General features: G+C 46.1%; 1 protein-coding gene across 1 annotated transcript in view; it reads left to right on the top strand.

The window, feature by feature from the left end:
• Window positions 1-26,765, top strand: part of Spred2 (sprouty related EVH1 domain containing 2) — a 97,929-nt gene that overhangs the window by 69,020 nt on the left and 2,144 nt on the right. The window contains exons 2-5 of the mRNA XM_028777833.1: window positions 6,737-6,914; window positions 15,100-15,268; window positions 18,659-18,723; window positions 24,762-24,899. Coding sequence (XP_028633666.1) covers window positions 6,737-6,914; window positions 15,100-15,268; window positions 18,659-18,723; window positions 24,762-24,899 — 550 coding nt within the window. The remainder of the gene's footprint in view (window positions 1-6,736; window positions 6,915-15,099; window positions 15,269-18,658; window positions 18,724-24,761; window positions 24,900-26,765) is intronic.

Here is a 26,765-nt window from a genome sequence, read left to right as displayed (position 1 = left end):
TGAAGATAAAATCTGTCAGCTCTATGTTAGAACTCAGGTGTTGAGTGAGAAGCTCTGCGTGGCACAGTTACCAGGAGTGGTTTGGAGACGTAGAGATGGACTTGGTGAAGTGGGCAAAGAGCCTGCTTTTTCTCAGAATGGCTCTGTGCCTTGGCACAGCTCAAAGACTGGGCCTGCTCAAGTGCACAGACCTTTTACTCTCAGACACTGGGGAAGGGCAATTTCATAGATCTCTCTTGAGTTCCTTTTTGTGATCGGCCTCACTGATCAGAAATATCTCTGGGGAAGCCTTTCTCTGAAGTGATTTTAGCCCACCTTTCAGCTGCCCTTACCAACATTAGGAACACCATTTCCTCTTGTGAAGCAAAGGGTTAGTGTTGAAAAAGAGACCTGACTGTTTCCCATCAGCCTCTGAGAGGAGAGTGACTGCCCTCCCAGACAGGCCCCCTGCTAGAAATGGCATCTTTGCAACGAGATCTTCTATCCAACAGGAGGTTTGTCTTAAAACTGCTTTCCATAATGAGCAACTAACCAGACATGTAGTATCCACTTAAGTAATGAATCTAGAGGCCTTATTTCCTGTGCATTTAAGTACGCAGAACAAGTGTCCTCTCCTTTGGATGCCTTGTACAGAAGAGAATACCCTTTAACTACCATTCAGAAAACCACATGGGTCACTTTTCTAGCCCATGAAGTTCAGAATATCTGATTCATTTTTAAACCAGGGCAGTCATCTTTTATGACGTTTTAAGTAATTGACAGTTAAGAGGAACACTTGAAAAATGGACAGGAGTAGATTGTGACCAGCACCTTTGACTTCTCAACATGTTCGACTTTGCCACAGCATCTCCATGATTGATTTTACAGAGCTCACTAGGCATAAACACACACATACGTGGGCAATTTGGTGAAATCTAAGCACCTTTATAAACCTGTAGGCACCAAGAGGCCTGGGGCATGGGGATGTGATTGAAATAAAGTAAGTGTCCCTAGCTTCAGGAGAAGCTGGGTTTTTGGCTCAGGAAGCATCTGGGATTTGGGCAGGAGAGGCTCGGACCTGGCTAATCCTTCTCTAGGTCTGGTGGAATGGTGAAGGGCCTGGAAGGAAGTGAACTGAATGTTTAGCATGATGGAGAGATAAAGAAGCTGTGTGATCCGGTAAGGGCCAGCCCGCCGTGGGGTGCGGTGCGCGCTGGGAAGGATTTATGGTGGTTTGAAATTGGCTCCATCCCTGAAGGAGGTGGGGGAGAAGCAGAGGGTCACAGATGGCAGGCGGAACTCTTTCCTCTGCAGGTGTGCCTGTAGCGCCATCCATCCTGGGTTTTATGACCCTGTCTGCTGCTGAGGCTGGACTCAGATGCTATCCCCTCAGGTGCCTGGCAGCTGGCAAAGCCTTCACTCTGCAGACTTATTCTTCAGTGGGCAGGAGTGGTGTGGTTTAGAGACACACCTTTGTGATTAAAGTTATCCTTCCAGCAAAACAAGCCACCATGGCTCTGACAAGTGGCCCTCATCACTGTCTTACTTCAGGGCAGACTTCTGCCTTCCTTTTGTAAAGAAAATGAAAATCCTAAAGAAATGTCTTCTGCAGCCAAGAAGGCGGGCCAGTGCTGAGCAGCCCGGCCAGGAGCACACATCCTCCACAGGACAGGGAATGTGCCGGTCATCATGGCTTCCTGCAGCTCCTCTGTTTACCTCTGTAATGTGGCCTGCTTCGAGTCAGAATAAAAATGTCACAGCAGTTTTGAAATTGTTTTCTGTGCAGTTACATCTTCCTGTGTGACCTGTGACCCTTCATTCAGGTTACCTGTTAATGGAAAGGAAGTCCCAGAATTCTGATCCTGCTGTAGGATTTTACCTGCCTCCTTTTGATTTTGAGTTGTTGTGGGACAATTTACTCAGCATGTTGGGACCAGAAAGGGCTTTTCCTTAAAGAAAACACATTTAAATGGAAAGGTCCCCAGTCCAGCCCGTTTGGCTCAAGTGGTCGTCACCTAATGTCATTGGTAATGACAGTGGCTGTTCAGGTTCTAGCTCACATTCCAACCTGGGCTTCATTCAGTTGATGTCGGGGCCACATCCAAAGTTAGCCAATATGGGGAGCTTTGTTTTGTTTTGGTTTTTTTGGACATTTGAAATGTTTTAAGGGATACCAGCTACCTGTAGAGTGTGCATGTGTGTAATTTTTTTTTTTCGGTTTTTTTTTCAAGACAGGGTTTCTCTGTGTAGCCCTGGCTGTCCTGGAACTCAATCAGGCTGGCCTTGAACTCAGAGATTTGCCTGCCTCTGCCTCCCAAGTGCTGGGATTAAAGGCATGCGCCACCCCTGCCTGCCAAGTGTGTAATTTTTCAGTGGACCCATCCTTTGCCTTCCTGCTGCACAGCCATGAAGAAACCCCACACCACTATTTGTTTAGTTTTACAAAGCAGGGAAGGAGAAAGGGCAGGGAGTTTCACTCTGTACTGTTTGATTTCGAGCAGCTATTTGACTGTGGAGTCCTGCTCAGGCAGTGTGTGGTGTGACCAAGGAACTTGGTGGGCCACAGATAGGAAGTGGTTGGCTCCTGACACAGCTGAGTACCTAGACATCATACATGCTCATGTCTGCTTTTAAGCCCCTCCCTGCCCTTCTGTGAAGGAAGTCTGTGAAAGAAGGCTCTTGTTAGGAGTCGTCAAGTTGGAAAATAGAGGCTTGAGAGTGCAAAGCACACAGTCAACAACCCTTGTATCCTGGGAGCAAGGGGCTGGGGTACTTTTTTTTTTTTAATCTCTAATAAATGTATACTTATGTGGCACTAACACACTTGATGTAGCTCTCTACCCTTTTCGTGTCTACCTTATCTCCTCAGATGAAGGAGGCGCATCTGAAACGTCAGAAAGTAAAAAATACGCTTTAACCATGGTGTGGAGAGCCTCAGTTCCTACCTCAGCCATTGCCTGTGGCGTTGAGCTCATAATGCCTCCGTGGAATGTTTGACAAAGTGTAGTGTGTACCAGAAAATTACAAATCCTAAGAGTTCTTATTGTTTCTGGAATTGATGTCATATGGGGATTCTCAAATTGCGCGCACGCACACAAATCTAAACACATGGCACCCAGTAGGTTTATTATTGTTGTTGTACATGGCACCCAGTAGGTTTATTGTTGTTATCACTACTACTACATTTATTTGGGGACATGTGTCATGGCACATGCCTAAAGACCAGGATAACCTAAGGGCTTTTTCCTTCGTCACATGGATCCTGGAGATGGTTGGTACTCAGGTTGTCCAACTTGGTGACAAGTGCCTCTACTTGTTGAGCCATCTCCTACCCAGTGTTCTCAATCCTCTCCGATTCTTGAAGAACAGGCTCATTAAATCTCCAGGGGAGCATAGAATAGAGGTACAGGTATGACCTGTGCAATCCGCATGCATATCTTCATGTATAACCTGTGACACTTCATTCAGGTTACCTATTCATGGAAAGGAAATCCCAGCTTGTTAGAACTGGATCCCAGCCAGCTGTGAGGGACTTAGCTGTTGTTACTCTGTGCAGCCGGATGCGAAGGCTTGAGTTTCTGTGTGATGTGATACTTTGTTACATTTTAGGCTGGAGAATCACAAGTTCGAGGCCAGCATAGGCAACCTAGGAAGACCCTGCCTTAAAATAAAAATAATACAAAGGATTGGCTGGGTCATGGAGGTGGCTCAGAGGGTGAAGGTGCTTCCCACCAAGCCTGGCCTGAGTTTGATCCCTAGGACTCACCTGGTGGAAGGAGAGACCCAGTTCCCACAAATTGTCCTTTGACCTTCACACGTGCAGTTTGGCACACATATAAATTTAATTAAACACAAAATTTATATATAACTTTAGGAAATGGGCTCCGGCTCAGAGGCCGAACAGTTGCCTGGCATGCGCCAAGAGCTTTACATTCAGTCCCCAACACTACTCCCTACAAAAACCCATTATCGTGTCTCAGTTACGCTATTGTGGTTTGTAAGGAGGTGAGTATCGATACAGAGACTTCGTTAGCTTCAAATTTTAAAAGCCTATTCATATTACAGTTTCAGTCCATTGATCCTACAACCTATCTTAGATACCGTCAGAGATTTCTGTCATGGAGAACAGAAGTGGCCAGCTGAGGGGCCTACTGAGTCTTATCCTCGTGGGCAAATATGTTCCAGGGCCAGGAATATGAGACTGGGGGCAGGAGCCACTTACGGGAGATGTCAGGAAAGAGTTCTGTAATGGAGTACATTGTACAGAGACCCAAGTGAAAGAGAGTGTGCCTGATTGTTGCACAGAGAAAGGTGAGAGATGAGAGAAGAAATGTCAACAGCAAGGCCCTGGAGCAGGAATGTGGAGGACCAATCAGGAAGCCATGGGGATGGAAGTGGCATCCGGGAGGTAAAATTTGGGCTGCTAGGACACAGGAAGCAATCCGGCTAACCTCTCTGTTTTCGGGGAAATTGGACAGACATGAACAGAAGATGCCAGTCGTGATACCAGCATAGTAGCCTCAGGACAGGGTAGGGTCAGCATAGAGACCATAGGGTGATAAAAGGGGTGCCATAAAAGGGAGAGCCCTCGAGCTGGGCGGTGGTGGCACACGCCTTTAATCCCAGCACTTGGGAGGCAGAGGCAGGCGGATTTCTGAGTTCGAGGCCAGCCTGGTCTACAGAGTGAGTTCCAGGACAGCCAGGGCCACACAGAGAAACCCTGTCTCGAAAAACCAAAAAAGAAAAAAAAGGAGGGGAGGGAGAACCCTCGAAGGGTGGGAAGACCCTGGGAAGGAAGAGTTACACCTGACGTGTTGCTAGAGACATGTAATCGTCCACTGTTGTCTCTGGTCTGAATCTTGGTATGTAGGAGGAGGCCAGCTAGAAATGTGAAAGTGGGTATTGTTGCCTGAGGTGGAGTAATGGGGACTGGCTCACCCAGTTTGGGGGTGGGGGCGGGGGGCTAGGGGGTGTCTCAGCAAACTGTTGGTTTTCTCAATGAAATTAAAGCACATGTATCACCTTAGAGGCAGGAGACTAGCTGAAGTCATCTTGGGCAGAGGGCACATGTAACAGAGTGTCCATGAGGGCTTAGAATAAGTCCTGTGGCCGTGGTGCTGACCGCAGTGGCCCGTGGAGAGCAGTAGAGGTGGAGGGTGAGGTAGAGAGGAGTGGAGAGCAGGTGGGAAGAGAGTGAGCAGTAGATGCCTGGTCCTAGAGGAAAGAAGAGTGCTAGAACCTGGAGGCCGGGACTGTGAAAGCAGGAAGTGCTGGTTACAGATGGTTACTATTGTATGTTGATGATGGTTCACACCTGGATGAATACCAGCACTGAGGAGGGGTATGGAGTCAGGAGAATGAGCCTCATCTGTGAAGTAAGTTTGAGACCAACCTAAGCTTCCTGAGACTATCTAAAAGAAAGGGGGGGGGAATGAAGTTTGGAGCTAGTGCCCATTTTGGTGATAAGGTTGACCTGGTACCCTGGGCATGGGTAGCTATGGTGGGTGCAAAGACATTGGAAGAGTCCCAGAACCCCATGTGCTCAGCAAAATCCTCAGAGGGCATTGGTAACGTAAATAAGATTCATGCAGAGTGTTGGCACCCGTTCACCTGGCTGGTAAAGTTTAGTAACACACACCTGTAATATCACCACTCAGAGACCGGGGCAGAAGGAGCTCGAGTTCAAAGCCAGGCTAGGCTACGGGGCAAGCCCTTGACTCCAGAATAAAAGAAGGAACTGAAGAAAGCAGATATCCTGCTCCAATGGTCCATGCCCATGTCTCAGACCAGGGCAGGGATGTGTTTGCCTGAGAGTGGCCACAAGGGCACCTTCCACTGAGCCTAGGGGAAGAAAGCAAACGGGACTTTTTGGGAAAGCAATGACATCACAGTAGCGGATCACAGAAAGTCTGGGTGATGCTGTTTTTATGATGAGTGAGGCGAACAGACATGCGGGGACAGAAGGTCACCTCTCAGATTGTGGAGCCTGTCCCCGAGAGCTGAGGTGGGCGCTCTCCATTCTTGCTTTTTCAACTCTTGCATATCGTGCCTGACATACAGAAGATGGGAATGGTTTTAATGGGGAAAAAAGAATTACATGCAAAGAAGTAGAACATTGGGCTGGAGAGATGGCTCCGCGGTTAAGAGCACTGACTGCTCTTCCAGAGGTCCTGAGTTCAATTCCCAGCAACCAGACGGTGGCTCACAACCATCTGTAATGGGATCTGATGCCTTCTTCTGGTGTGTCTGAAGACAGCTACAGTGTACTCACCTACATAAAATAAATAAATCTTTTTTAAAAATGAGAATGTAATTAATTTTGTCTTAAACCAACAAAGAGAGAAAAGAAGCTAAAGTTGGTCTTTGCGGAGAGGAAAGGATTTTTGGCAGTGGTACAGTAGAGCTTAGGGTAAAAATCATACATTTAGACTGGGAAAAGGGACTCCTAAGCAAAGGTCACAGGTGTCTAGAGTTGAACTGAAGTCTTTTCCCACCCGGAAGTGGTGCATGGGAAATAGTATGCCTGTGTGTATCTTCAAAGACTCAACAAGTAAGAAGGTTTATCTTTTTAAAGATGGACTTATATATTCGTTATATGTTTTTCCTAAATGTCAAGGTGGGCTCCCATTCTGGGTTATTGTCAGGCCGATTTCTGCAGACAAGTCGAGAAAAGTGTTGGCTGGCATCTGTCTTGCCCTGGGAAGTATGTTCTGCAGCTACTAGACCATTATCATGCTCTTTCTTGTTGTCGTTTTAGTGACAGCTATATTGTGCGTGTCAAGGCTGTGGTTATGACCAGAGATGACTCCAGCGGGGGATGGTTCCCACAGGAAGGAGGCGGGATCAGCCGCGTCGGGGTGTGTAAGGTCATGCACCCTGAAGGCAACGGACGAAGTGGCTTTCTCATCCATGGCGAACGTCAGAAAGACAAACTGGTAATGATAAACAGGCATCGTGGGGGTTAAAATAGCAAGGACTGATTTCTGTGCAAAAGCTACAGCTCATTTCCCTTTGATATTTTTAATATAGCCTTCCCTTTCCAGTGCAGTCTCTTGACCACACACCATACAGAGTGCATGTGGACAAGGGTATTTGACCATCTTGCTTGCATCTTTGATGAATCAGGGTGTTCCGTTATAACAGGTATTTAAAGGAAAAGTATGTTCTTTATGATGACAGGTCATATATTGACTAACTGTAGAGTCAGGGTTTCTGTAGAGGATAGCATGTGAGAGAGTATCACCTTACATTGGTTCCTTCTAAATAAATGTTTGTCTGAAAGATACCAGAGCTTGGGGCTGGGGAGATGGCCAAAGCGTAAGAGGCTTCAGTGTGTCAGCATGAAGACCTGAGTTGGATCTCAGTGCCCACATAAAAACATGGTGGCTGTAACCTTTTAACCCCAGCACTATACGAGACAGGAGCATCACCATGGCTTAACGACCCAGCCTTAGCTCCAGGTTCAGTGAGACACCCCAAGGAATAAGATAAGGGGTGATAAAGCAGGGTACCCGATGTCCCCCTCTGACCTCCACTCACAAAAGCACACATACATGACACAAACACATACAGCTTTCATGTCATAAGCATTAGCGAAGTGTCCTTAGTAAAGAAATATACAAAACAGTAGCAGGACACTTCCATCAGTAATTGTGCGTGCTTTTAGACAAATGCAAGATGAAGTGATTCTTACACCAAGGGTGGGTACCATAGAGTCTTACGGAGGGAACTTAGATGGCCAGTTACATAGGTTTATGATAGAGAGGAAGACAAACCTTCCAAGTCCAGTTTATTCTGCTTTTGGGGGTACCAGAGCTCAAACCTAAGATTTCATGCATGCCAAGCATGCACTTTAACCCTAAACTGCACCCCCAGTCCAAGTTAGCCTGTCTCCCCTTCTTGCTTACTCTCTTGCTCAGGAATGAACCCAGGGCCTTCACGTGATAGACAAGCACTCTCTCTGTAGAGTGCTGCCTGTCAGTACTCCTAAACCTCCTTGAGACTGACTACTGTAAACACAGTTACTTCCCCCTGTCTTTGGAAGTGTATACTCAGAAATCTGCAGTGACTGAAAATGTGATGGATGATATAGGGTCTCCCGGGGGAAACGCAGACAGCAACTGAAATGCCGCTTCACACATGGTTTGTTTCTCAGAATTCTTTCAGTATAGGCAGTGTGACCATACTATAAAGAAAACGAAGTGGCCAGGTACGGTGCACGCCTTTAAATACCATCAAGGGGGATGGCTGAGGCCAGGCCAGCCTGATTTGCACAGCAAACTCTAGACCAGTCAGGACTATATAGTAAGACCCTGTCCCAAACAAACAGACACCACTCCCACCCCCATATATCAGTCAGTCAATCAATCATTTTTTAAAAAGTGAAGTAACTGTCATATGCCTGGCATGTGCCTGCAGCCCAGCATAGCGCTATCCCTTTGGTTAGGTGGAGCTCACAGAAATATTTCTTGTTCTTGGGGACCAAGGCAGAGGCATGCAGGCGGCACTGCTGTGCATTGTTTCATTTTGTCGGTTTATAAAGAGCTCCGGGTCTCACTCACTGTCGTCTGTGTCAAGGACCTTTCCATTTGCTCACACTCGCCTGGCCTTCTGCTGTCAGACCATCTCCTCAATGTCTCCGTGGTATTATGCAGACACATTTAACTGTGTGTTTTTAAAAAGCAATTTGCGCCTGATTTTCACAACCTTTGGTATATAGGGGTGTTACTGATATGTGGGATTGTCCTTATATCTTTTTTTGTTTTTTTCGAGACAGGGTTTCTCTGTGTAGCCCTGGCTGTCCTAGAACTCACTTTGTAGACCAGGCTGGCCTCTGCCTCCCAAGTGCTGGGATTAAAGGCGTGCACTACCACTGCCCGGCTTGAGGTCATAAATCTTAAATCTCTATCAGTTTGATAGAATAGCAGTGATCTCCTTTGATTACTTGTGAATGACCTTATATAGTTTCCTACTTGTTAAAAAATTGTAACTGTCAGTTAGCCAGCGAGATGGCCCAGTGATTGAGGGGACAGCCTCATGGCCTGAGTTCAGTCCCCAGAACCTACATAGTAGGGAAGGTCAGATCCTTGTAGATTATCCTCTGACCTCCACATGTGTTTAACGGCACATGCATGTACACACGCACATAAAATAAGTGGTTTTGCTTGTTTTATTATGACTGAATTATCTGTCAGTGTCCTTTGCATATCTATCTACTGTTACTTTGCTCTTGGTATGTGTGGTGTTATAAAGGTACTCATCTTTACCTGCCATGTTTATTGTTAATATATTTTAATAATTTGTCTCTTGACTTTTGTACTTTCATTGGTATTTTTCTGCAGAATTTCAGTAGAAATTGTTCCTCTTGCGTCCTACTTTGTAGTCTGAGTTAACAGGTTATTTTTTCCTGAAGGATTCTGTATCCTTAGAGCTGTTTTTCCTGGTAGTCCTCTGGCTTGTTGCAGAAAATGTCATCTTAGAATAGTCCCCGTTTTTGGCTTTTTGAGATAGTCTCTCCTGTAGCCCACGCTGGCTTTGTAGCTAAGGAAGACCTTAAACTCCTAATCCTCCTGTCTGTTCCTCCCATATTCCGGGATTACAAACGTATGTCACCACACCCAGTTTTACAACAGCCTTTGAGACTGTCTAACCCAGTCCCTTCTGTTTAAAACTGCATTTATGAACTTTTGTCTTCCCGGTAACTTATACATAGTACGTACAAACCTATCTTTTTGTCCAAGGATCTGACATGAAGAAAATGTCAGTTAAATTCATGCCACACCTGAGGGGGAAAAGGAAAGGAAGAAGAAAGGGAGGGAGGGAGGGAGGGAGGGAGGGAAGGAGGAAGAGAGAGAAAGAGAGGGAGGGAGAGAGAGAGACAGAGAGACAGAGAGAGAAAGAGAGAGAGAGAGACCACCTTATAAAGTAGTACATTGCTTTGTAAGTGGCCGCCAGCATTGGTCACTTTCTCTGTGTTGACCTCCTGTGGAACTGTGGACCAGCCTCTGTTTCTGAGGGATGCCTTCTTCCCACCTTTTGGCCCACATTCAGATTTCTCCATCTCTCCGTCCCTCTCCCTGTTCCTTTGTAAGTGTGTGACTCTGTTTCAGTGCCCAGTGTACTTGAGTCACACACCTGTACCCTGCTTGTGCCTCATCTGTCTAACCCCCACTTTCTGTGTTCCACTCCAGGAAGTTCTGATCCCTGTCCCTACTCCCACACCATTTGCAGGTACATTGGCATCTCTTTGATCTCCCAGCTTCTGTAAGGCATCCAGCCTCTGTAGAAGCTCTGAAAGGGGCTGGTTGTTGAAGGAAGCCCCTTTAAGAGGTGGGGAGAGTAGGAGGTGAGGGAGTAAGATGCTTTTCCGGCTAAGCTGGGGCGCGTGTGAAGTGCTCCTTTTTCATAAGGGTGTATAAGGAGGTGTTCCAAGGTACTGTGTGTGTTTGTTTTGGTTGTGTATTGGAGCCTGTGAGCCTGTTTAACTGATGTGGCATATACATATATATATATGTTAGCAGGTAAGTAGTCATAGAATTTATGGTAATAGAGAAAATCAGGTTGTCTAGAGAAATTATAGTAAACTAAAATTTTGCAGCCCTGCCTAGTCTGGGCTAGCCAGGCTGACCTCAAACTCACGGTTTGTTCCACTTCCCTCTACCTTCCAAAAACTGGGATTAAGAAGAAACTGCATTGGGATTATGAATCTGTGCCACTATACCTGGCCCTTTTCTCTTTTTTTTGGTTTTTCGAGACAGGGTCTCTCTGTGTAGCCCTGGCTGCCCTGGAACCACTCTGTAGACCAGGCTGGCCTCGAACTCAGAAATCTGCCTGCCTCTGCCTCCCAAGTGCTGGGATTAAAGGCGTGCGCCACCACCGCCCGGCAGCCCTTTTCATATAATTGTAGATATTCTTTCTGGATTGTAGGAATCAACTCAAGTAGTAGTAACACTTCCCTTCTTTTATGGGCTTTTTTTTTTTTTTTTTTTTTTTAAAAAGAAACAGGGACTTGGGGATGCCCGGGTGGGCTTTTGGGAGGGTGACCTTGAATTTTTGATCTTCCTGCTTCCATCTCCCAAGATAACAAACTTGCGCTACCCCACACACTTTATTTGGTGCTGGGAACCCAGGGCTTGTTGGATGGTAGCAAGGCATCCTTCCAACTAAGCTACATCCCCAGCCCATGCTTTTTTAATGCTCCCTTCCATGGAAGCCTGCTTTTTAGTCCTTCACCTTGAGTGAGTGTCTTACTCATTCCTGACTGTAGCATTGTGAGTTGGTTTCCTGGAGAGGAGAACATGGGGTTTTCTGGGGTTAGTCCCATCTTCTGGACGGTGACACATTCTATCCTACGGTATAAAAGAAAGACATTTCTTTTAGGTTTTTTTTTTTTTTTTTTTTTTTTTTTGTGGGTAGAAAGGCTTAGGGATTGAGTTGCAGGCCCAGCCCGTTCTCCTTTGAGACAAGGCCTCATTCCATAGCCTTTACTGGCCTTGAACTTACAGTCTTCGGACACCAGCGTCCCCAGTGCTAGATTACAGTCATGTGCTACTGTAGCTGGTCCACACTCCCAGTGTACGTGCACACAAACACACACATTCTTTCTCTCTCTCTCATACATTCACACACAAACACATTATTTAATAGCATTGTGTGTGTGCTCTCTCACACACATGTGCATACTGCATGCACACATGCCACAATGCATATTTGAAAGTCAGAGGGCACACCCACATGGCAGTTTGTTACCATGTAACTCCAGTCCCAGAAGATCTGACATGTGGTACACAGCCATACATGCAGACAAAGTACCCATATATATGAAGTGAAACAATAATAAAAACAAATTCAAAAAAGCATTTAATGGCAAGCTGTCCAGAACTCTGATCTTTGTTTGTTTGATCTACCTTGGAAAGTCAGATCTTACTATTAAGGGTGGGAGACTGCAGTTACTTTCTTGGAGATGGCAAAGTTATTTTCTTTGTTCATTTTCAAGAAAATCTCTGCCAAATGCTCAATTAATCATCCTTGGTCCGGATGATTAATTGGTTGATCTTCTAATAAAAGTGGTGATTCACAGAAAGAGCAGATACAGCCTGCCTATAATCACTTAGACATGGAAGCAGGGAGATCAGAAGTTTGAGGACAGCCATGGCTGTTTATGAAATCCAAGGATATCCTGAGCTACAAGAGAGACCATGTCCCAAAAGGGGGTGATGGAAGAGAAAGGAGAGGAATTATATTTGTACCTATGAAGGCACTCAGATCACAGCTAAACGTCACACTAGCCAGTATGTTGACAGTCATCCTGCTTCCCTGGTCAGAAGAAGGAAGACTTACAATCCCCAGTCTGTGCCAGCTGTGCATCGGTGCAAAACAGACTTTCTACATCGCTGCTACCAAAGCACTGTGTTATAGAAAATATACAAAAGCTGATATCGTGTGTATTTCCCATCATGCCATGAAATAGAGGATAAAAGGCATTCCTGAGTAAATAAAACTAGTGTTGTGCTTGGTGGTAGCCCTAAGCAGCACCAAGCCACCAGGCTGTCATATGCATACTACTGTGTGGTGGTTATACCCCATCCCTCACCTGCAGAAAGCGCCACACAGAGAAATGATGGCAAAAATGCTTTTGTGATACTCTCTCATTTCAGACTCCCAGAAAGGCGCTGGGGATTAGGGAGGCTCCCAACTCACCACAGGCCACCAGGGGAACTATTTGTGTGTAGCAGTGTAGATGGTAGTGTTGTTTGTGAAAGGGGTCATTTGTGTGAACCATGGTTGGATAAATTTACATCTGAATAGAAGAATATCACACAGCCATTGAACCTCCTAAAATGTCTGGGTTCTTTCTTTGATTTGACTCTTATTTGGGGTGGAGTGCTAGAAATCATATAGAAGGCCTTAGGCATATTAAATGTATGCTTTTCCCACTGAGCTGTATAGATACACACGCACACATGCATGCACACACAAAATCCCTGAGGCATGATTTTTTTAAAAAATAGTTTCTGTTTATAAGTGTTTTGCCATTTGTATGTGTGTCTGGTGCCCATGGAGTTTAGAAGAGGTGTCAGATCCCCTAGAATTGGAGTTGTGAGCCACCCCTCGGATGCTGGGAACCGTCTCTCCAGCGGCCCCTCCCCCTCCCCCGACATACTTTTAAGAAAAACGGAAGACAAGTTGCAGAAGCACTTTATAGGAATGGCTAAACTGAAATACAAATCTGGTGTGTAGATAAAGCAGGCAGAAGAAGCTGGGGCTCTCCACCCACTGTGACGGTAGGTGACAGGTTTGAGGAGACACTGGGTCAGGAGTGGGAAAGGAAAGGCTGGGCTCTCTGCCGGTCATGTGCATTACCTAACTCCAAGGCTGGTGCTGGGGCTCAGCTAGGAGGGTGTTCGCCTAGCATATAGACCAAAGCTGTGGGTTCTATTCCTAGCATGTCATGAACGAGACACGGTGACACAAGCTGTGATCCCAGCATGCAAGAGGATTTAGAGAGTTATGTTCAACCACATGGGAGTTCAAAGCTAGTCTGGACAACCTAGGGTGAGGGTGGGGGTCTGGGGGGGGGGAGAAAGAAAGAAAAGGTTAAACAATGATAACCAAAGACTAATTTTTTTTTCATTCCGAAAACATGGGAAACTGAGTCTCTTTCTTGGCCAAAAAAAAGAAAAGAAAAGAAAAAGAAAAAAAGTAAAATAGTAATGATAATAACTTGAGACTTTGAATTGAACTGTTTAGTTTCTAAAATGGATGGCATTTGTTAATTAAAGCCTTGATTATTTGGACTCGCTCAGTTTGGAATGGGGCTGGGCTGGCATTTAGTCCCTGTGCTATTTTTAGGGAAAATGACCATGATAAGCAATGTAATCATAAATAGAATTGTGAGGGGCTGTCCCCTTTCAATGCTGTGTTATAGAATTCAGCCCAGTGCTGCTGTTGATAAGCCAACTTGAATATTGTTATTAATTCAAAGAGAATATTTCGTAGGCAGCATCATTTCTTTTTGCTTTGGTAGATTCTTGAAATTTACACCGTTCTTTAATCTAGATTTACGCTGATTTATATAAGCCTTTACCCTTGCCCTTCACCTAGCATAGATTAACAAGTTCACGTGTGTTAATGACAGAGCTTTGCAAAACAAGATCCAGGCTTAAACCCAGCAGAATCGCTCTGGTGTTTGCAGTAGAGCAGTAGGAATACGTATAGTTCGAGATAGTTACTGATGAGAACGTGAAGTTGATATCTGCCTGGTTGCAAAGCTTCCCTTCTGTGATATGATATAAACTCTGCTGTCTGTCAACAAGAGTTCTGAATTAGATGGACAGTTCCGTGACGATATATCTTGCCGTCTAATTATGGGATCAAGATTAATACACAAGAAACTATTAGAGAATATTAAACTGAGTACTGAGTCATTGTGACTGTGGAGAGAAGAACTGAGTAGATGTCCTTGAGATGCCCTGGGGAGTGAGTTTGAGCTGTTGACTTTCTTCCTTAGTATTTTCAGACCACGTTCTTTTTCTCATTGCTAACATTCCTGCCGATCCCATCCTAGGTAAACAGCCCTAGGTTTAATATAAAGATCAAATGCCACTCCTTAGACTCAGTCGTTAGGAACATGGAGTTGTGCTAATAATTCTAATGCAGTTAGTAATAATACCACCAGAGGAGAGCTGCAGGGACATTGGAAGACACAGGAAATGGATTTGGTGACTAATGGTTCAGGGGACAGAGAAGCAGGAGGCGAAGAAAACCACAGGAGTTCTGAACCAGGGAGAATGAGCAGACAGGATTGGTGTTGCCAGATAGGAGAAAGTTGGGAGAGATGAACTCATTCCCGGCTTGTGTGGACTGACACAGGGAGACAGATCCCCACTGGGACCAGGAGGGAAGGCAAGGGCATCAGTACAGACCTCCTGACACTGGAGGGGCAGGAGAGCTTCAGCACAGCACTGAGTGGTGTCAGTGGGTCAGCTCTTGATTCCAGGTGGAGGGGTGCACACATGGAGGTCAGGGTCTGTTGCCGTCAGTGATGGTTCTCGATTGGGTTTACAGCAGACACTGTTACGGCTGTTGCACAAGTAACCAGCCTGTGTTTCAATCCTTTAGGTGGTATTGGAATGCTATGTCAGAAAGGACTTGGTCTACACCAAAGCCAACCCGACGTTTCATCATTGGAAGGTTGATAATAGGAAGTTTGGACTTACTTTCCAAAGTCCTGCGGATGCACGAGCCTTTGACAGGGGCGTGAGGAAAGCCATTGAAGACCTTATAGAAGGTACTGGATTTGCCACCACTTAGTGAGACTGTGGAATGTTCCAGGTTATTTTTCATTCAACACTCTGCCATCTTGTATCTGTGGCCTGTTTGTAGGAGGGTTTGGGGCCATTAGAAGGTCATTAGATGACAAAACTTTTCTTTTCTTTTTTTCTTTTTCTTTTTCTTTTTTTGAGACAGGGTTTCTCTGTGTAGTTCTGGCTGTCCTGGAACTCACTCTGTAGACCAGGCTGGCCTCGAACTCAGAAATCTGCCTGCCTCTGCCTCCCAAGTGCTGGGACTAAAGGCGTGCGCCACCACCAACTGGCGACAAAACTTTTCAAACACCCCAAGTGAGCAGTTGGGCCGTGGGGTGTTCAGCTTGAGTGGCCTGGCTGGCTGACCTGGGTCTCCCCGTGGGTCTCCATGTGGGTGGGCTTCACCCATTTCACCTGTGGAATGGAACACAGGGCTATAGCTGCCTTTGGGATATTGACTGTTTCTGTAAGTAGCTAATCTGTAACATGAAAGGCTCCTCCATTAGACGAACATAAGCCAGAGCTGGATAGACGGCTCAGTGGCTAAGAGCAGTGGCTGCTCTTGCAGAGGGCCCAGGTTAGGTTTCTAACACTCCCAGCCCCCAAAAGTTAGCTAATGACCACCAGTAACCCAAGTTCTAAGGGATCCAGTGTCCTTTTCTGGCCTCCACAGGCAGTGCACACATACGGTACACAGACTCATGTGCCAGTAAAACACCCGTACGTATACATTTTTTTTTTTTAAAGAAATTTAAGCCAGGTGGTGGTGGCGGGCGGTGGTGGCACACGCCTTTAATCCCAGCACTTGGGAGGCAGAGGCAGGCAGATTTCTGAGTTCGAGGCCAGCCTGGTCTACAGAGTGAGTTCCAGGACAGCCAGGGCTACACAGAGAAACCCTGTCTCAAAAAATCAAAAAAAAAAGAAAGAAAGAAAGGAAGGAAGAAAGAAAGGAAGGAAGGAAGGAAGGAAGGAAGGAAGAAAGAAAGAAAGAAAGAAAGAAAGAAAGAAAGAAAGAAAGAAAGAAATTTAAGCCATACCCATGATTTGAATACATAGGTTAACAAGCTGGAACTCTGCACAGCAATAATAAATTACTTATATGCAAATGTACACAAACAATAAATAATAGGATTCTTAATTCTTTATTTTTTTAGGAACAATGGATTCTTGTACTGTTTCAAATTGATATTTAAATTTTAAAAATGGATAAAGTACTGGGTGTTAAGGCACACGTCTTTAATCCCAGCACTCAGTAGGCAGAGACAGGAAGATCTCTGAGTCTGAGGCCAGCCTAGTTACATAGTAAGTTCCAGGACAGCCAGGAGCCAGAACATTGTAAAGAGGCCCCATCTCAAAAAACCAAACAGGAAAGTGTAAAATGAAACCCAGAGCCGGCTCACCTGGCGAAAGCCTGATGTGCAGGTCTGACAACTAAATTCTGTCCCTGGAGTCTGCAGAGGGGGAAGAGCAGACACTCACATAACTTGTCCTCTGACCTCCACACGCAGACAGTGTGGTACAGTCATGCCTGCACTCACAAACATGCTAATAATAAATAAAGTAGAAGTTAAGAAAAGTAAAACAGAAAGTGCTTTTAAAATATACTTTACAGTTTATCAACAACCTCCAGCCATTTACTAACAAGAATGGATTATTTCATACAGGAGAAATATTTTAAGACAGAAAGCATCTTGTTACTGAATTTCTAATGGTGACTAGATGATAATGAAACAGGGCTGGAGAGATGGCTTGGTGGTTAAAAGTACTTGCTGTTCTTCCTGAGGACCTCAGTTCAATTCCCAGCACAGGTGGTTCATGACCATCTCTTACTCCCGTTTCTGGGGATCATCTTCTGGCCTTCAGGGACACCAAACACAGTTAATACCACAAACAGGTGTGCACAAAACCCTCCACACACATCCAGTGATTACAAGCTTTAGGAAAAGATAATGGTGAAATACTGATATTATGAAATGGTAATTCAGCCTGTTTTTAACTAAAGAGCTGGGCAGAGACAACACTGTCAATCTGCTAAAAGTAGAAAGGGTTGTTTGTGCCCGGGGGCACAGGCTCTGTGCGGGCTATGCTCCACGGCCCCAGGCTGCAAGGCTTTAGGCCACAAATATTCAAATTTTTCTGCACAATTCAGTTACAAATCTCAGGATTCCTGGCGCCAGGGACCCTGAGGGATGGGGACGTCAGAGTCAGAATTGGAAGAAATGGTCACCAAAGATGTTTTGTTTCCTTTGCTTAGGAAATGAGATGTGGGCTAGAGAGTAGTTTCAAGGGTAAAGGTGATGGCCGCCAAGCCTGACAACCCGAGTTTGACTCCTGGGATCCATGTAGGAGAAAGGACTGACCCCACAAGCCCTCTAAACAGATCAATGGCCGTTTCGTTCTCATGCGCTTGTATGTGAGAACGTACACACTCACGCACATACAGAATTTTATACGTTTTTATAAAGACTTAAGTTTCTCTTTAGGTGTATCTATTGAACTGACTGGGAGATGGGGTTAGGTATAGCTATTGGATTGGCCCCCACATTACTGGCTCCTGTTCGTGGGAGAAGGGGGTTTGCTGCACTAGTTCGCATTCTGGATAAAGAGGTGAGCAAGAAAGTTGAATTTGAATCACCAGATTATTTCATGATGTGACTAGCTGGATTTTTTTTTTTTTTTAGCAGAAACCTTAATTTTGACCTGGAAAAGCAAAGCCAGGTGGTTGGCAGCACAACCCAGCTCCCATAGTGTGGCCAGAGACAGTGCAGCGTGTGAATTCAGAACGGGGTGAGCTAGTCGGTCAGGATGTCCTTATCAATAGAAACTTCCTTATCAAAGAAACAGAGCCCAGCTTCTCCTAGGCAAGTCTAAGTGGGAGGAGGCCTTTGGCTTTTCCCCTGCTCTGCTGGGACCTTGAGGTCACTGGGACTGATGTGAGCCCTTCAGCGGAGTCGGCAGGCTCTCCTCACTTCCTCCACTGTGTGTCTTCTCCGGCCTCTGTGCAAACGTTAGCAGAACGGGAACCACAGCAGGCAAAGTTAGTTTAGGAGCATCGTGGCTGGAGCCAAGAAGAATGAATTCCAGCATTGAGTTCCCATGGGATTATATGCTGTGGTCAGGGGACTGAAAAGTAAGTTCTGGGGACAGTTCAGTGTCAGGGAGCCTCTGGGGTCAGTCGCTGGTACTGCCATCTTTTAAAGGCTGTGGATGTGACTCAGTGGTAGAGGCCCTGCATGCTAGCATGCATAGCTTCTGTGTTCAGTCCTCAGTACTAAAGGACAGGAAAACCTGCCACCACACTTACCACTTTTTGAACGATCGAGGTCAGGTATCCACAGCACTTGATTGATCTCATTACGTTCTTGTCTTTTCAGGCTCGACAACCTCCTCGTCCACTATCCATAACGAAGCCGAGCTCGGAGATGATGACGTTTTCACTGTGAGTTTCCTTTGCCCTTTGGTTCTCCTTAGGGGATGACTATGGGGAAGTCGCCCGTTGTGGACTCTGCGTTGTGGCATTTGCAGTTGTCGTGTGGCCGCTATTACAGAAAACTCTGTCATCCCAGCTTTTCCTGTTCTGGTCTTGACCACCACCTCGCTCATACTTGAAGTGACGCGGCCCACCATGCAGCACAGCAGTGCCCACACTCCCAGACCGTCCAAGTTCAGGTCCTGAGGACTCCTGGCACTCTCAGGGGGCATCTCCTCTGGTTTGCCCAGGGCAGTCCCAGATAGACCAGAATAGTTGCCCACCGTCTTTGCAATCTTCTGTGAACACACTACTGCTGAAAGGAAAGCCAAGGGGGAGGGGACACATGCATGCACTAGCCAGTGAGTCCACATGCTAAAATGGAAGGCCTGATGTTGGGTTATCGTGTAGACAACGCTTCCGTTAATGAGATGTAACTGGGACAAAATGATTACTCCGCTTCCTTCTCCATGGAAAGCCCGTGCTTCTGAAGATGGTTGTTTGCTTATCCTGTGCTTGGAGCAGGGAGTAGACACTAAGCAGCATCTGGAGGGCCAGCTCCTTGACCCGCAATGAGAAAGGCATTGTTGTGACCCAGCAGGCTTACACGTCAGTGGATCCTGAAAGTTCACCTTCATGCTATACTGTCTGGCCTTGTCCTATTTCATTTCCTGTTTGGGTCCTTTTGATTTTTTGTTTTTTTGGGGGTTTTGTTTTGGTTTGTTTTTTTGGTGAAAAATCTAAAGAATAAAATAGTGCCTGTCGCTGGGCTGTGGTGGCGCACGCCTTTAATCCCAGCACTTGGGAGGCAGAGGCAGGCGGATTTCTGAGTTCGAGGCCAGCCTGGTCTACAAAGTGAGTTCCAGGACAGCCAGGACTACACAGAGAGACCCTGTCTCGAAAAAAAAAAAAAACAAAAACAAAAAAAAAAAAAGTTAAAAAAAAAAAAATAGTGCCTGTCCGTGCACAGCACCTAGATTAAGCAGGTCTGTCACCCCAGCAAACTGGCTCAATCTGTACCTGTTAGTTCTATTCCCGTGACTCTGCTTACGCAAAGTATCCTATCAAAGGTGGCTTATGGGAGAGAGGGGTACTCTGGCTCACAGGTTATGGTTGGCTACAGGCCATTGAGGCAGGAGTCAGTGGGACAGGGGCTTGAGACAGGGTCACATTACATCTACCATTGAGAAACAGAGGCAGAGAGCCATGGATACCACTGCTTGGCTGAGTTCATCCTTTTGTTTAGTCCAGGATGCCAGCCTGGGAATGATGCTGCCCTCATGTAGGGTGGATCAGCCCATCTCCTTAACATAATGAAGATAATGTTTCACAGGCACAGCTGGAGGCTAACCTAATGCTTCACAGGCACAGCTAGAGGCTAGCCTAATCTAGATGCTCCTAGATAGTCAGTCTCTTACTATGATAATAGTATATTACTCAGTATATTCTGTTTATTTGTTATTGTGTTACTATCTGTGCCTGCTGTGAAAGTGGGCATGAGTGCCACAGTGTTCTGAGTGGAGTCTATTCTCTCCCACTACCTTTAGGTGGGGACTGAGGGATTGAACCTGAGTCTCTAGGCTTGCATGACAAACACTTCTCTGGAGGACTGTCATCTCACAGGCCAACATGAGTATTAACCATAAGAGTGCCAAACACCCGAGTACACAAGGGCTCATGTGCACACAGAAATGTTTTACTGATCCAATTCAATGTAAATTCTCCTATATGCTTACTGTTTGGTTGGTTTTTATTTATATATGTTTGTCTTTATATGTGTGTGCATGCACATGAACACTACATGTATTTGGATGCCAGAAGAGGGGCTCCTATCCCCTGGAGCTGTAGTTATAATGGTTGGTAGCCACCCCTCCCCCATGCAGATGTTGGAACTAAACTCCCACTCTCTGGAAGAGAACCCTTGCCCACTGAACCATCCCTCCAGCCCATCTTTATCAAACATCTCTTTTAAAAATAATAATAAATATAATAATAACATTCCCTCACAGAGTCTGCTGTTCTGATAGTTCGTTAGCCATCTCTCCAAACCCACAGAATATATAACAGCCACACTGGGCCATAAGGAACACTGAGATCCTGGGGATAACATATATGCTGGTGTGGTTCACTGACTTTGTAGTTGGGATTTTGTTTTTGCATTTTGGGTTAGTTGGGTGCTTGCTTGCTTGCTTTGTTTGTTTTGAGAAAGGGTTTTACTGTGTAGCCCTGGCTGACCTGGAGCTTGCTTTGTAGTCTAGGCTGGCCTTGAACTCATAGAGATCCACCTGCCTCTGCTCTGCCGCCTATTGCTGGGATTAATTGACGGCACCAGCACACCTGGACAGTTTATTGGATTTTTAACAACAGTCTGGTGCGTGCCGTTGCTGATAGGAGAGGCTGCATGGTGTGAGGCAGAGAATATGGACGGAGTCTCAGTACCTATAAGTCACTGTGGTTTGTAAACCTAAAATGAAACAGGAAATGAAGTTGAATGACGGTATTTAAATGTAACAAGGCCTGTCTGCACTACACAAGGACAGCACTAGGATTTCATAGTGCCGTCTAGTACCCAGTTGCCCCAAGACTCCCTTTTGTGAGCTGTTTTTTGTTTTAACTTCACATCTTAAAATGTTAGGAGTAGTTGAAACTTGTTTCTCTGGATTCATGCTTTGTGGCCGTCAGTGGGAAAGACATTGCTTTGGGACTATACAGGTGTGTGAGGGGAAGGCACCTGTGGTCACAGCCAGTGGCGGGGCATACAGAATTGAGTTTGATCCACAAGACATCTAAGAATGAGCAGTGGGCAGACTGTGGCAGTCCAGTGTACACATAAGATGGGCTCAGGAAACTCCTCACTCTGACGGGTGGCTGAGCAGGACTGACATTACACAAGATTCTGGAAAGGGATCCGGTCTAGGGAGCTCTGGGTACAAATGAGGCAGGAGTGTGAGTTGTGGGGCATCACGGTCCAGACACCACAGAAGCATTGTATGTGGGGCTGTCCTTCCTTGTCGTGGCTGGTGGATATGGCTGGTAGACACAGGCTTCCTCTAGTGCTCCGAGCAGATCCTCTCAGCAGTTGGCAGGTTGCTTACATCTGTTCTTTTGTCACGTTTGGGGAGACAGACAACAGCAGGCAGGTTAAAGGTGGTTTCCTGTGCTCCAGAGCAAAATCGTAATTCGCAGCTGCTTCCCAGCTACCTGCCAGAAGTGATTTATAGGCAAAGGCGAGGGTGGGAAGGGAAGGGAAGGGTGACAGATGCCAGAATCAGCTCCACTTGTCCTTTAAGCTGCAGGGGATTCACACACTGCTCTGGGGAAAGACTGACTCCAGAGAAAGGCACCCGTAACAGATTGCATTCCATGTAGACCTGGCTTATGGGGGTCACTTGCCTATTTGCAAACATGGGCCTATTTATAACAGGCCCATCTTGATTCCGAGGCTGTTGACTGTGGAAAGATGGGAGAGTGGTAGGGGCTGGCATGCCAGATTCCCATTCACTGCTGAGCTCGCTGTAACTACAGATTGTGTCTCAAGACAGTAATGGCGTCTGAAGTGTGAGCCATGGGAACAAGCAGCATTTTACAGCCTGAGTAGTCAGCCGCTCCCCGAGTAGATGCAGCGTTCTGAAACTTTTTGTGGAAGACAAATGGGATTCTTATCAGAGCATCCCCCTCTTCGGATTCTTGAGAATTAAGATTTTTTTTTCCAGAGGTGACCATATGCCTTTGGGAAAGCCTCAGAGTTATCACTGGAGAGTTCAAGCATACATGTTTTCTATCTCTGCCACTGGGGCCAGAGGTATCTTCAGTTCTCAGCATTCCTTGAGACTTGGGGGACACAGGATACTATAGACACTGTGGGTACTTAAGAGCACACATTGCTTAACTTACACACTGGGGACACCAGGTGGAGTGTGTGCCCCCCAGAGGGTTCACATGTTACTGCCTAGTCAGCCCCAGTATGGTAGTGTTGAGAGTTGGTGGAAACTTTTAGGAATGGGGCCTGGTAGGAGGTTGAAGAGGCTTACCTCAGAATGGTGCTATTCTTGTGAGACCATGGTTGGTCTCTACCAGTGTAATCTTCAAAGGTAGGTCCCTCACCAGAGCCTACCCAATGCAGCTCTATGGTTTTGAACTATGAGTTAAAGAATGCTTTATAAAGCAGCTGTTTTAGTAACAGAAAATAGTCAAATACATGGACTAGACCTAGACAAAGGGGCACACACCTAGCTGCCCTGTGGAGGGGTCATGTGGCCATGTGGGCTCACAAAGCATTGACCTGACTTTGCCTGAACACTTTCCCAACTGTCAGAGTTATCCTTGGAACCAACCTGTCCTTTTCACTTCTCAACATGAGAAACCAGGTTGTCTTCCCACAGGAGGATACCTGCTTGTGCACATTGTTAGCATTTGCCAATGTTGTCTGCTCTCCCTGCCTTCTCCCCCCCATCCCCCCCCCCACCCCCCCGTGTTCCCTCTATTTCAGGCCTATATTCAAGCCTGTGCCTATCCATGTCTTTCTTGTCAGGTCTCACCAGAAACTCTTGACTAGCTGCTGCTCTGTCTCTGAAATTCTGTTGTTTGCCCTGGAACTCAGTCTAAAGACCAGGCTAGCCTTGAACTCACAGAGATCGGCTGTCTACCCCTGCCTCCCAAGTGCTGGGATTAAAGGCATGATGCACCACCAGAACCCAGCTAAGAAATAGTTTTCTCTCGGTAATCACAGCAGACTTCCCAGCTTGGCCAGCACCCCATGGTCCCAGGGAAACACAGGTTCCCCTCAGTAGTGTTGGTCTCTTGTTGATTCTTGAGCCCCAGATGATCAGCACACATACATTTTTAGCCAAAGTATTACAGTAACACCCTCTATCCCCAGTCTAGATAGTATCTATGCTACCCTCTGAAACCCTGAGGGCCAAGCCTCCATTGTCCATGTTTCTCTCAGAATTCTTAGCTCCCAAGATCCCACAAGAATGACCCATTAAGTTTTTAGTCCTCACCAGGAAAAGGCCAATCCCTGAGAGTAGAGGACAGCCAGGGCTGCACAGACAAACCCTGCTGTCTCAAAAGGAGGGGGTGGGGGGAGGTCAGGCTTTTATTTCCACATGATATACGTCTCTTTGTCATGGTGTCTGGAAGCCACGATTATAAATGGATCAGCCATGCTCAGTCACACCAGAGTACCTGAGAGGAACCAATGGTTCATGTTTTATAATTCTAACATTTTAGATGTAGAGTCAAAAGACCAAGTCAGTGTGGGGAGAGGGGAACAGAGACTGAGGAAGATGGGGGGGTGCAGAGACAGAGTGAGATGGCTCAAAGGTTAAAAGCACCTACTACCACTAGTACCCAGTTAAGGTGGCTGGCTCACAACTGCCTGCCTATTAGCGCCAAGGGATCTAGTGCCCTCTGCTGGCCTCCATGGGCACCTACACTCACATGCACATTATTAAAAATGAAATAAGCTAGGCCCATGGAGGCCAGAAGAGGGCATCAGACCCCCCCAGAATTGGAGTTAGAGGCAATGGAAGCTGTCTGATGTGGGTGATGAGAACCTGGGTCTTCTGCAAAAACAGCAAGTGTGGGCCATTCCTCCAGCCCCCAGCACACACACCTTTAATCCAGCACTGGGGAGGCAGAGGCAGGTCTGGGCTATATAATGAGTTCCAGGCCAGCCAGGGCTATGCAGCCAGACCCTGTCTCAAAAATAAATAGATGCTTAAAAATAAATTACAGGGATTGGAAGGTCCAGAGAGTTGTCACAGCCAGGAAACAGATAATGTTTGGATTTGTGCATGTTAGAGCTGTGTGTTTTGTAGTTGCTTATTTGTGTGTGTGCTCATGTGCACTCATGTGTGCCATGGCAAATGAAGTCAGAGGACAAATTTTGTGAATCATTTCACATGCTGTAGGTTCTAGGAAATAGCATCTCATGGTCCAGGTACTTGTACCTACTGAGTGGGTTTTGTTTTTTGATGAACTGTGTCTTGCTTCTCTCCAAACAGACAGCTACAGACAGTTCTTCTAATTCCTCGCAGAAGAGAGAGCCGAATACAAGGACAATCTCCTCCCCCACATCTTGTGAGCACCGGAGGATTTATACCCTTGACCCATACCCCGTGGACCATTACCACCCCGACCAGGTGAGCGGGACACTTCATTCCTCTGGAAACATAAGGAGAGCTCTGCCCTGGCCTTCTCACTTCTCCCCAGCCAAGCCATGTCTGCCCACCTACCGTCCCCTTCCCCGTGGTGAAAGTGCTGTAGGTGGTAGCAGCTTACCCTCACACAACACCTTGCCTCAGCCTGTGTGTGCTCTGCATGGCTTAATCTTAATCCAGATCACCCCACGAGGCAGGGTGTGAGCGAGCATCCGTAATTTATTGATGAAAACCTGTTGACCACAGGTGTGGGGGGCGGGGCACGGGACATCCTAGGCAAGAATTCTGCTAGGCTCTGTGTGTGTTTCTCCCTCCAAGGGGCCTTCTGGCTGTGAGATCACAGGGCCCTAGTGCACTCCTGCTTTCACCCCAGCATGCGGGCTCCAGGCACAATCTTGCCCAGGGAGATATATCTATAGTCTGAATGCGATAATTCAACAAATATTTACCAAGTGGCTGTTTAGAACAAGTTCCCAAGTAAACCATGGGTTATGGATTGGTGCCTGTGTGGGTTACATGGCCTCTAGGCTAATTTGAAATGAAAAGAAGCAAGCACTGGACAGGGAGGTTTTTTGTATTTGTTTTTGTTTTTTTGTTTTTTGTGGGTTTTTTTTTTTTTTTTGCTGTGGGTTTAAAATGGTTTTACTATGTGCTTTCTAGTATTTTGGCATTAAAATGTTCTTTTATTATCTGGGCATGGTGGCATACACCTGTAATCCTGATTTTGGGAGGCTGAAGTAGGCCAGCCTTAGCTACATGATGAACTCCAAGCCAGATCAAGCTAAAAGTGAGAGGCCCTGTCTTAACAAACAAAAATTCAACAACAAAATATTCATTTTAAAACTAGATGTGCACAGGCCTGCAATCCTAGCACTTGGAGATTGTTGCTGTGTGATACAAATACTTTTAAAAAAAAAAAAGCAAGAGAGAAAGGGAGCCGATGGTGATGGAAAAAGCAGCAGGTTTAAGGCGCCTGTCATTTTCTGACTACAGCCTAAGGAATGATTGTACTCAGGTGTCTTCACCTTTTTATACAGTCCTAAATTCGTGCCTAGGGAATGGTGCATAGTGGGTGTGGTGTGTCTCCCTACCTAATCAATATAACCCCCTGCAAGGCTATCTCTGGTGATTCTCATCAAGTTGACCCTTGAGATTAACCATCAAGGATGCTTGTCCTAGTGTCAAATCTGATCAGTATCTGGAACCTTCTTATCTTTCTTGCATTTGTATGTCTGTCTTTTCAATCAGATTACAAAGTCAGTGCAAGCTAGTGAACCTTGTATGCTGTTTTCTTTTAAAAATAATTTTCTTTTGTAAAGGGTGAGTGAGATGTCCCTTACAGAAAAGGGTGCTTGCTGAATTATAAGCCTAGAGACCTGAGTGATCCCCAGAACCCACGTAAAGGGTAGAACAAGAGAATCAACTCCATAGGATGGCTCTGTGACCTCTACATGTGTGCTGTGGAATGCACACCCACTAAATAAATGAGGTCTCACTATGAGCCCTGGCTGTCCTAGAACTCACAGAGATACGATTCCCTCTACCTCCTGAGTGCTAGGATCAAAGCCATACCACCACATCTGACTGTGTTTTTGTTTTTAAACATCATCGAGAGCTGGGCAGACAGAAGTCTCAGTGGTTAAGAACCTGATGCACTTGCAGAAGACCCAAATTCCCATCCTAGCACCCACAGATCGTAATGACATATAACTCCAGTTCTAAGATACCCAACTCGCTCTTCTGTCCTTCTTGGACATCTCCACACAGGGGTACATACATGCAGGCACACACACAAAGGCATAAAACAAATTTTTCAAAATTGAAAAGGGAGGGGGAGGGAGAGAGGGA

The sequence above is a fragment of the Grammomys surdaster genome, unplaced genomic scaffold, assembly GCF_004785775.1.
Source record: "Grammomys surdaster isolate TR1022 unplaced genomic scaffold, NIH_TR_1.0 67, whole genome shotgun sequence".
Classification (NCBI taxonomy): Eukaryota; Metazoa; Chordata; class Mammalia; order Rodentia; family Muridae; genus Grammomys; species Grammomys surdaster.
This window is presented reverse-complemented; position numbering and strand designations above follow the sequence as displayed.